This window comes from Microtus oregoni, unplaced genomic scaffold, assembly GCF_018167655.1.
Source record: "Microtus oregoni isolate MIOR12 unplaced genomic scaffold, Mior012 000022F_ref0000154, whole genome shotgun sequence".
NCBI lineage: Eukaryota > Metazoa > Chordata > Mammalia > Rodentia > Cricetidae > Microtus > Microtus oregoni.
Genome location: NW_024543081.1, coordinates 15,489,325 through 15,501,538, shown reverse-complemented (window position 1 = coordinate 15,501,538; position 12,214 = coordinate 15,489,325). Strand labels below are relative to the sequence as shown.

At 37.6% G+C, this 12,214-nt stretch overlaps 1 protein-coding gene across 1 annotated transcript in view; it reads left to right on the top strand.

Moving 5' to 3' along the window:
- Nucleotides 1-12,214, top strand: part of Slc25a17 (solute carrier family 25 member 17) — a 43,569-nt gene that overhangs the window by 16,450 nt on the left and 14,905 nt on the right. Inside the window, exons 3-4 of the mRNA XM_041672196.1 lie at nucleotides 261-327; nucleotides 2,290-2,441. Coding sequence (XP_041528130.1) covers nucleotides 261-327; nucleotides 2,290-2,441 — 219 coding nt within the window. The remainder of the gene's footprint in view (nucleotides 1-260; nucleotides 328-2,289; nucleotides 2,442-12,214) is intronic.

The window sequence follows — 12,214 nt, the reverse complement described above, 5'->3', positions numbered from 1 at the left end:
ACAGGTAGAAAGAGTACTATAAAACCCTAGAAATAACATTTCTGCTTTACTGTGGAAATTAGAGTTTAACTTAAAATTCTGAATAATAGATGAAACTCAAGAAATTTACTTTGGGAAAGTAATCCATGGCCAGACACACTGGAGGATCTGAGGCAAAGTAGGGAGCTCAAAAAAATGGATGAGAGTTGATGCAGGTGGCGTGATGGCATTTCAGTGACGCTTGCTGATGCTAGAGATAATAATTCTCTTGATTTTTACAGTTGATGAGAAAAGAAAGTCAAAAACTACTCATGCAGTGCTCCTGGAGATTATTAAAGAAGAAGGCCTGTGAGTACCCATTTCCCAACTTCTCAGAGTGGCTCCTTGGGAAACTCAGAAGCCCCGGTTATAGACTTATAGTCTTGAGAGTTTGTAATTGCCTAACATATAGAAGCATATCTGTTCTTAACCCCTTATAGATCTGTTAGCCATTTGATCTTTATTTTTAGATTTATTTCTGTGTGTATTTTGCTTACATGTTTGTCTGTGTACCATGTGCTTCCCTGATGCCCAAGGAGGTTGTAGGGGGAAGTCGGATCCTATGGAACTGGAGTCACACATGAATGACTGTGTGGTACTGGGAACAAAACCCAGGTCCTCTGCAAGAATAACAAATGCCCTTAGCTGCTGAGCCATTTTTCTAGCCCACACCATTTGTTTAGTTTTGATTATGGAGCATTCTAGGAAATGTAATGTATAACAAAGTAGCGGTATTATTGCTTAGAAGTTTGAACATTAACTCACTGTGTTTGCCTAGCCTTTATGGGGCCAAGTCTAAATGCCAGTAGCACACATCACACAAACACACACACACAATTCACATAAGACATACCCTTATACACCAAACAAAACACACATAACTCACATAAGACACACACATACACCACACAAGCACACAAACCCTCTCTCACAGTTCCTTCCTATCAGTTGCATCCAGACAGATTGCATTATTCTTTTATTTTGATTTCTTTGAATTTGTGTTTTGAAGTAATTTCAGAGTTGCAAACGATTTCAAAACTGAAATTGGTACAAAGGATACCACTGTATGCTTTCCATGTTTATTGTCCATTTTTCTCCTGCGTTACCAACTATGCTCACACTTGCCATCCCTACACTTCTGTCACACACATGTAGATTACATACAAGTTTTTTCAGTTATTTAAACATCAGTTACATGCGTCAAAACATTTTGACATCTATGCCATTGACATATATTCTCTCCCTTCCATTTTAAATTGCTCTTTTTCCTTGAGACAGTCTCTCTATGTAGCCCTAGCTGGACTGGAACTTGCTATGTTGACCTTGAACTCACAGAGATTCACCTACCTTTGCCTCTCGTGCTGAAATGAAAGTTGTGAGTTTAAATTCTTGTTTTATATTTGTCTCATGGTTAGATTGGTTTCGCATTCTTGGTAAGAATAATGAGTTCCTGGGTAGCACAGTGGTGCATGCCTGGAGTCCCTGCTCTACAAGAGACTGGGGAAGAATTCCCCAGGGTCAGACTGTACCGTTATGAAACATCTCTCTGCCTGCCTCCCTCACCCCCTTTTTCTCCCCCTCTTCTCTCTCTCTCCCTTTTCTCTCTCTTTCCCTCTCTCCCCCATCTCTTCCTCTCTTCTCTTGTTTTCTCTCCTCTTCTTTCTCTCTCAGTCTTTGCTTACCCCTTCCTTTTCTCTCCCTTGCTGTCTCTTTCTCCCCACCCCATTTTTCTCTGGCATCATAGTGTCTGCGTGCTTTCTAGCCCGTGGTTTGGCTGCTTTTTGTGTGACCATTTCTCCTTTCCTGTAACTCACCCATGGGGAGAACCTTTCTAAGGTCCTGCAGTTGTCCCACTCCTATCAAACCTTGGGACTGTTTGTGTAGACCAAACTGCTGGGCTTCATAATAGGTTACTTTTTTCAGTTCTGTGATCGAGGGCCTAACTAGAACCAAGTTAAGTGCAGGAGGGTTTTTTCTGACTTAGAAGTGAAGACAGTTTACAGTCTGTCACAGTAGGGCAGGCAAGGCCAGCTGATCACATTGTTGTCTCCACAGGAAGTGGGACTGGGCTGTCAAGCCTCAAGGCCTGTCCCCAGTGACTATTCCCTCTTGCAAGGCTCTTCCTCTTATAGTAGACTTCCCAGGGAATGCATAAGCCTATTGGGGATCTGTTTACATTCAGACCTTGACACGCTTCTCTGGCAATTTTCTGTGGCTTTTGTCTATGACCTTTACTTTGCTTATTGTTTTGTTTTTTGTTTTTTTCCATAGCCTGGCACCATACCGAGGGTGGTTTCCAGTTATCTCCAGTCTCTGCTGCTCCAATTTTGTCTATTTCTACACTTTTAATAGCCTCAAAGCAGTATGGGTCAAAGGCCAACGTTCTTCTACAGGAAAAGATCTGGTGGTTGGATTTGTTGCAGGTAACAAGATTTTCTGGGTATAAAATATCTTTATATTTTAATATTGATCTGTGCTTCATATATCCTCTAAGATATTATTTTAGCACCCAGTAGCGCTGCAGGGAATATGGCCAGTTTTTCTGACGTGTTTCCTTGATGTGATAAAAGCACATGACATAAAATTTGCCAGTGTGACCATTTTAAGGTAAGTTAGTCATGTGAAGTATGTGCATTTTATAACTGACACCAGAAGGTTTTCATTGTACAAACCTCAGACCCTAGTAAATTCCCATCTCTCCTCTCAACACCTGGTAACCATCATTCATTCTGCTTCTGCCTTTAAGGATTTGACTACATTTGGTGCTGCATACAAGTGAGATCATACGGTATTTGTCTTTTGTAATGGCCTCATTTCACTTAGTATCCTCACGGTTCATCCACGTTGTAGCATTTGAATAGATAATATTCTGTTGTGTGAATACATCACATTGTGTGTGTCTTTTCATCTGCTAAGGGACATTTGGGTTGCGTCCACCTCTTGCTGTTTGGAGTATGCTTCATGAACATGGGGTGGGTTGACTCTTTGGAAATTGCTCTCAAGTGTGTTAGAAGGGTTTCTCTGTGTCTCAGCAAAGACTTATTAGTTATAAATGCTTGGCCAGTACCTTAGGCTTGTCTCCAGCCAGCTCTTACAACTTTTTTAAAAAATTTATTTATTTTTATTTTATGTGCATTGGTGTTTAGCCTCCATGTATGTGTGTATGAGGGTATTGAAGTTACAGACAGTTGTTAGCTGCCATGTGGGTGCTGGGAATTGAACCTGGGTCCTTTAGAAGAGCAGAGTACTCTTTTTTTGTTTGTTTTTTGTTTTTGGGTTGTTTTTTTTTTTTTTTCGAGACACGGTTTCTCTGTAGCTTTGGAGTCTGTCCTGGAACTTGCTCTGTAGACCAGGCCACCAGGCTGACCTCGAACGAGCAGCCCCAAGCTCTTACAACTTAAATTAACCCATTTCTATTAATCTGTGTGCTGCCCTGAGGCTTATGGCTTTTACCTCTCCTGCATATCCTGCTTCCTTTCCATCTGGCTGGTGACTCCTCTAACTTTGCCCGTCTTCCCAGCATTCTCTGTGCCCAAAAATTCCTGCCTAGTTATCGGCCAATCAGCTTTTTATTAACAATGAGAGTAATATATATTTACAGTATACAAAGGTTGTTCCTCAGCATGTCCCCCCCTTTTTTTTCCCTTTTCAAATATTTATTTATTTATTGTGTACACAATATTCTGTCTGTGTGTATGACCGCAGGCCAGAAGAGGGCACCAGACCTCATTACAGATGGTTGTGAGCCACCATGTGGTTGCTGGGAACTGAACTCAGGACCTTTGGAAGAGCAGTCAACGCTCCCAACCTCTGAGCCATCTCTCCAGCCCCATGTCCCCCTTTTTATCTAATTAAAATGGAAGGTTTTAACTTTAGCATAGTAAAATTATATACAACAAAACAGTTATCAAGTAAGAATTACAGTTGCAACATCCAGTCCATTTGTATTTGGCAAAATTAGAGAAAATACCCTATTTTTATCATATCTTTGTAAACCTAAAGTTTTATATCTAATTTACCTTTTATTATAACTAAGGAAAACTTTAACTACGAGTATCTAATCCTCAGCTCCCTCAAAGACCCCAGAAGGTAAAATGTTACCTAACAGCAGGGATATCTGGCTGCCTGGACAGCCACTCAAAGTTCTGTAACATTGAAGCATCCATCTTTGGCCTACAGGCCTAGTATATCTGATGATATTTTTGAGAAGCAGGGAATTTTGAAGGACTGTCTACCTTGTCTTGGCAAAGTTTGGTGCAGTCAATTTGTGTGTGTGGGTGGATGGGTAGGTGGTCCAGTTTCAACAGTATACTGTCAGCAATTGAAGCAATGGCAGTTTCTTTGCCAAAATGACTAACTTTTGCCATAAAGAATGCAAACTCCATATACAGTTTCTTTGATGTCCATTATCTTCTCTGAAATTAATTGGTGCTGCCATGAGCAGATGTGTCTCACTGTCAAGAAAAGTTTTACATTATTAAAACATTTTAATGCCATTTTCTGTAGGTCTTTGAAGTGTTTGAAGACCTAATTCATCTTAATATATCTGTTATTGACCTTGAAAACATACCTAACATGACTGTAAGTTTGCCTATAGATGACTATTAATCTATATTTCTTTTCTTTCTCTTATTTTTGGTTTTTCGAGACAGTTTCTCTGTGTAGCTTTGAAACCTGTCCTGGAACTAGCTCTTGTAGACCAGGCTGGTCTCGAACTCAAGAGATCTGCCTGCCTCTGCCTCCCAAGTGCTGGGATTAAAGGTATGCGCCACCACCGCCTGGTTTAATCTATATTTCTTAATTATATATTACATTTTAAAATGAGCTGCATAAACACAATATCTCTCATATCTTGTGGAAATAAAAATATAACCTCTTTCCCAAAGTAATATATCTTTTGATTTCCATTTTGAAGTCAAGACATTTTAAAAATATATAGGTTGATTTAATTTAGTAGTTTCATAATCCAATGTGTTTTAGCAGTTGTCATTTCTTTATTAGCAATCAGAAAATCTAAAAACAACACAATAAAATACAGAATCCAAGCTCTCTGTGTATTTTCTATCTTTACATGGCTAATTATATTTATATTTTTTACTCTATTCTTTTTTAAGGGTTTTATTATTTTTAAACTATTTTTTAATCTATGAGTGCATCTACCCTTTCCCTTTTCTCTTCTAAGTCTTTGTACATTTTTTTTAAAAAATGTCCTTGTTTCAGAGTGAGAGGGATGTCTCCAAACAAGCTCACGTTATTAATTGATTTATTTTTTATTTTATGCTCATTGGTGTTTTGCCATGGGTGTTGGGTCCCCTGGAACTGGGATTACAGACAGTTGTGAGGCACCATGTGGGTGCTAGGAATTGAACCTGGGTCCATCTGGAAGAACAACCAGTGCTCTTAACCACTGAGCCATCTCTCCAGCCCACCTTTGTACATTTTTAAACACACCGTAACTTGTTTAGAGGTTTTTTTCCCCCCATTATCTAGATCTGTCTTGTTTTGCTTTGTTTTGAGACAGGCTTTCTCTCTGTAACAGTCCTAGCTGTCCTGGAACTAGCTCTGTAGACCAGGCTGGTCTCGAACTCCCAGAGATCCAACTTCCTCTGCCTCATGAGTGTACCATAGCACATATGAAAGACTGCAGAACCCACCATGCGGCTTTGCTCATGGTATGCCGGCACCTGCCAGGAGATGAGTCTCTGTACTGTGGCTAGCATGAGAGGCAAGACTAGGAAGCCACATTTGGCTCCATTTTTTGTGTGTTCAGAACCTTTTTTTAACTTTTTATTTATTTTTTTTTAATATTTATTTATTTATTATGTATACAATATTCTGTCTGTATATGCCTGCAGGCCAGAAGAGGGCACCAGACCCCATTACAGATGGTTGTGAGCCATCATGTGGTTGCCCTGTTCAGAACCTTTTTAAAGCTTTCTTAGGTCTTATGTGGTTGTAGGTGCCCCATGTTTGGGTACCACTTGTAGTCATTAGGGAACCCTGAAAAAAATGAGATAAAGGTCATGTTCTGGGAGACTAATTGTTGTCCTGTCTCAATGTGATGGGAAACTGCAGGGCTGAACTGAAGTCCTGACTGGAGTAGTCTACAGGACTGGGCCATCTAAGCTAACCACTTTGAAGTTGTTCTGAGCAGTTTGTAGTCCAAAGCTGGTCTTTGGGTGGCGTTTGTCAACTTGGTGTTGTTACCACCTTCCAGGTGGACTCATCTTTAGGGGGCCCATCATCTTTTTGGAGACTTCAAAGGCCCCATCATTATTTTGGAGACTTCAAAGGCCCCATCATTATTTTGGAGACTTCAAAGGTTGTTGTTAGGAATGGTCACAATTTACTGCAGAAACTTAAACATTTTAAATGTCTTATGCAACAGATCTCAGAGAGGTTATAGGATCATATCTATTAAATACATCTGGGGTATACAAGCTCAATTCCTAATTATCTGCTTCAAATTCAAGCCTGAAATCACATACAGGAAGCTAGATGAATCCTATTTTTAGAATTAGTTAGTACTCTTATATGATCATTAATGTCAAATTTTAAGATAATATTTATACCTTAAGAAAAGTTTTGAAGAGTCAAGATAAAAACCAAAAGATTATGAGATTAGTGACAATAGAATAGTCCCTTATTTTTTGATTTTCTGTCCCATACCAGGTGGCTCTTCTGATGTGAGATATAGACTTTGGATTTTCCTTTAATAAGTATGCTTGAGTTGGAGAAGGAGTGAGCCATGCTCAAACTCCAAAGCCAGCTTTAAAGTTTAATTGAATTGGAAATACAAAACATCATTTGCCTGATATTTCTGCAGAGAACAGCAGAAACAAACATTTGGGAAGATTTATGATTTTTTTTTCTGTTGGAACTGTGTTATACTATTAAGCCAATTTATTCTTTTTCTTGGGACATTTTCTCTGAATATTTGTCCTCTTCTTCAAATGTCTCCTAACCCTAACTTTGGGAGGTTCCCTTTTGGGCAGGTTATGTCTGATCAAATATTTATTAGTCTTATAAGTTAACTTCGGTGGAATGGCTATGTGGTTTGATGAACTTTGGCTTCTCCTAATCAAGAGGTCTCTGTTGTTTGAATCTAATCTTTGTGGTCTTGCTGGTATCCATAGCTTTTCTTCTCCTGTGGAAACAAAAAGCAAAACCTCTTCCCCAATGTAACACATACCTGGTTTCCATTCTGAGGTCAATACATCTTTTAAGTGTACAGGCTGATTTTTCTTCTACTATCAAATCTCTCTGCACAGCTGTTGTTCCTTTCTCATTAGCATTTAAAAAATTTAAAGTTAATAAAGCATGTACAATGGATCTCTGGGGGGGTCTTTATTACCCCTTCCTGTTTATTAAACATATCTTTTAAAGTACAGTTAGATCTTTCTGTAACAGCTTGGAATAGGATTGTGTATATCTGTAATATGCTTTATATTGTAATATGAAAAAAACTTTCATTTTACTAAAGGCATATACTGGAGCATTATCAGTCTTAATTTGTACAGGTATCTCCATGATGGCCATAACTTCTAGCAAATGTGTAATTACAGAATCAGCCTTTCCAGAACTCAAAGCAGTTGAAATCCTGCATAAGGGTTTATAGAGGGACATCATAGTTGACATCTAGCAGCACTTTCTTCTATCACCTAATGGGACAGTCTCCAGAATAATCCATGGATTAGTCAGAAAACAAATTTCAATATGTACAGAAAATTGAAATTCCAGGGTGTGTGTTTTCTGCCCATTATGCAATAAAATGAAATTTACAAATTGTTCAAATAAAGAAATCCTGAATGAATATCTATTGTATGCTGCATATACTTTAATTTTTTCAAACTCCAAACTCTACAAAATGAAACATCCATTTGCCAAATTTCATTTTTTTGAGTACCCTTTGGATTACTTCCTGCAAGCAGTGGAATTTAGCTGTACAAAGAACAAGTAGGATGTTGCCTTATAATCTCCTTGGCTTGTTGCCACGTGATAGAAAAATCTTTCTTCAAACATTTGCTATTAATATGTTCAATTTCTTATAAAATTCCAAGGCTTCCAAAAAATTAAAAAAATAAAATTCTGAGGCTTCTAGCACATTTCCTACCAATAGATGATCAATTTTATCATTACCTTGTATCAGAGGGCCTGGTAGGCCAAAATGGGATCTGATAGGTGTTTTATATATAAGGGATGCTTTCTAGTCCTGATTATTTCTTGTAATTTAATAAATAGCAAAGTTAATTCTGAACCATCTGGAATTAGTTCAGTGGTTTCAATATGTAAAACAACTCTTTCTGCATATTGAGAGTCAGTAACTATATTAAGATGTGCTGGAGAAGTCTAATAATACAGTAAGAATAGCATATAATTCTGATTTTTTACTGAATCATAAGGCTTTGAGCTACTCATTTTTCTTGTCTTAAACCTGCCTTTTCTGATTTATTTGCATCAGTATAGAATGTAGGGACTCCAGAAATTTGTGATCCCTGTACAGTATAAAGAAGGATCCAATTATTTCTCTTTATAAATTGAAGTTTCTTGCTTTTGGAATAATCTCCCCCCCCCCCAAATTACTGCAAGTTATTTGCCAATGTTTATTTTCTGTCCATAATGAAGCAGTTTTAGCATTAGTAAAAGGTACCACAATTTCTGCTAATTGATAAAGTCTTAATTTTTCTTTCAGAATCAATTTAGAACCTTTTCTACATAGGTCTTTAATTTTTAACTGTATTTGTGTGGTAAAAATATCCATTCTAAGATATTATCTTCTTTCTGCATAAGAATTCCTGTGGGAAAATGTGTAGAAGGTAAAATAACCAGAATACAATCAAGCTCTGGATCCAAACAACCCACTTGTGCCTCCTCTAATTTCCTTTCTACCAAAGCCAATTCTCTCTCAGCTTCCGCTGATAATTTTCTTGAACTATTTAAGTCTTTATCACCTTGTAAGGTTTGAAATAAATCACTTCTTGAGTTGTTAATCCAGTTTCAGGCTGTAGCCAGTTAATATCTCCCAGCAAATTATGAAAATCATTAAGAGTTCATAATTGATCTCTCCTGATTTATGATTTCTGTGGTTTAATTTTTTGTAAACCTATCTATATCCTAGGTAATTAATAGAATCTCCTCTTTGTATTTTTTTCCCCAACAAGGGAAAATTTTCTTTACTTCATAATTTTTCTAAGGTATCTGTGTCTGAATCAGCTAGTAAGGTGTCATCCATATAATGATAAATTATATATTGAAATAACTATGAATTATTTCTAATGCCTGTTGTACAAAATGTTGACACAAGGTAGGGATGTTTAACATCCCTTGTGGAAGAATACTCTCCTGATACCTTTTAACAGGCTGAGAATTATATATTATGTGAAGGCAAATTGTTCTCTATCCTGTTTTTGTAAAGGTATAGTAAAAAAACAGTCTTAAGTCAATCACTCTAATAGACCATCCTTTAGGTAATAAAGAAGGCAAGAGAATTCCAGGCTGTAAAGAATCCATTGGCTGAATCACCTTATTTATCACTCTTAAATTATTGTGTTAATATTCTCCATTTTCCTGATTTCTTTCTTTCTTTCTTTTTTTTTTTTTTTTTATTTTTGAGACAGGATTTCTCCGTAGCTTTTGGTTCCTGTCCTGGAACTAGCTCTTCTAGACCAGGCTGGCCTCGAACTCAAAGAGATCCACCTGCCTCTGCCTCCCGAGTGCTGGGATTAAAGGCGTGCGCCACCACCGCCCGGCTTCCTGATTTCTTTTTAATGACAAATATAGGAGAATTCTAAGAACTAGTCGATTTTTCAGTGTTGAGCATCCTGTATCAGTTGTTCTAGTGCCTGTAATTTTTCTGATGTCAAAGGCCATTGTTCCACACACAAAGTTTGTCAGTTAACCATTTTAAAGGTTGGTACCCTTGAAAGACCACCAGATGTTGTGCCCTGCTCATGTACAACCTGAACAGTCTGTAGCTGTTCTTGATACCTTTTAGTATTTCTCTCAGAAGCATTCCTTATTTTATAGTTTATTTCTGAGATTGGAGGAATGTTAACCTGTGTTTTCCATTGCTGCAACAAATCCCATCCCATAAATTCATTGCTATGTTAGCCACATATGGTTTTTCTATCTGCCCTTCTGGTCCTATACACTTGATCTATCTTGCACTTTATTTTACTTGATATAAAATTCCAACCCAAGAAGCTGAACATTTACCTTCTTAAGAGGCCAAGCTGGATGCCAAGATTTTGGTGAAATTATTGTTACATCTGTATTTGTGTCTACCAAACCCTCAACTTCAGTGCCATTTACATGTATTTTTAGCTTTGATCTCTGGTCATTTATAGCAGCTCACCAGAATACTTGTTTTCTGGTCTCCCCCAAACTTTTTATTTCATTTATTCAAGTTGTTCTGTCTTTGATCACATCCAGAGCAATGTGTGCATTTTTTAAAGGCTTTATTTATTTATTTATTATGTGTATATGGTGTTTTCTCTGCATGTATGTCTGCAGGCTAAAAGAGGGCAGCAGATCTCATTATGGATGGTTATGAGCCACTATGTGGTTGCTGGGAATTTAACTCAGGAGCTCTAGAAGAGTAGCCAGTGCTCATAACCTCTGAGTCAGATCTCCAGTCCCAGCAGGGGTTTTTTTTGTAAGATTTATATAATATGTATACAGTGTTCTGTCTGCATGTATGTCTGAATGCCAGAAGAGGGCACCAGATATCATTATAGATGATTGTAAGCCACAATGTGGTTGCTGGGAATTGAATTTAGTATCTCTGGAAGAACAACCAGTGCTCTTAACCATGGAGCCATCTCTCCAGCCCCAGCAGTATGGTTTTTAACAACAGATATTAAGTGTCTTAATTGCTCTGTGGATGAGTTTCTCCAATGCTGACAGAGAATGATTGAGCCAAATTTGATATTGGAGCTGCAGGAGGCTCTGCAGGGCATTTCCTGATTGCAAAAGATTATTTTGACTGTCCCTTGTTGAATTGCATTCATTAGTCCAATGCCAGACTTTGCCACACCTTCTGTATGTTCCAGAAAGCTAGGGTCTTCTGTTTGGATTATCTCTAGAAAAAAACATTGTTTCTAGGAACATCTTGCCTACAATCCCTTTTCAGATGACCTTGTTTACCATGACTAAAACATAGGACATTTTGGGTCTTCTTAAAATTTCTAGAAATTATTTTCCTATCAAAGCAGCATCATAAGAGTGAGATTCAGTTTCAGCTATTCTAATCCATTCGTCTGTTGATGCAGATCATGCATTTAAAGGCCTAATCACCCTTTTGTATTCTGAATTAGCATTTTCAAAAGCCAAGGACTCAATTAATATTTGTCTTATCTTATGGATCTGATATCATTCTATTTACAGTTAAAGTCAATCTTGGAAAAAAAATTAGTGTGGACTTCTTTTAGGCTTTGTGTAATTTTAGTAAATGACTCAGTCCTCTTTCCTGATTCTTCAACCCTGTCCTAAGCACTCAAAGATGCTACATGACATAGCACCACGGTGTAGTCATCAAATCTAAACTGTCTTTTCAAATCATTCTCCTGGCCTTCACCGAGAGTATGGTCTTGGGAAATTTCAATACCTCTAGTCCTACCTCATTCTATGATCCTAGCTTCCTCATTCCACCATGTTTTCCATTGTAACTAAGGGCTAGCCTCCAATATTGCTGTTGCTAAATCTTTCCAGTCTTGTGGAATAATTCTATTCCTAGTTGCCCACGAATTCACCATCTGCTTCACAAAGGGTGAACGCGTACCATATGAAATGATTGCTTTTTAAAAATCTCTTGAAATCGAAAATTTTTACAGGATTTCAGTCAACTTCTGCATAGCCTTGGGATGCCTATCATCTGGTGGTTGTTCTTGTATGGTAACTGAATAAAGGTGGTGTTCTGGTAACCTTACGCTGCTCTTCTTCAATTTCATAATGCAATGGTGTGGTAGGTTCCACTCTAAATTGCTCTGTCTGTGTCTGAATATTTTTCTCATTTTCTTAGTAGGTCTTTCTAAGGCTTGTATTTTATCAGTCAAATTTTTAGTTTGTATCTTATAAGGAGGAAGTCTTTCTAAAGCTTGCATCTTATCAATAGTAAGTCTAACGTTTCTATCTTATCAGTCAAATTTTTATATTTGGCAGTTGTCATACCATTTTAAGGATAAAATATGAATTACCA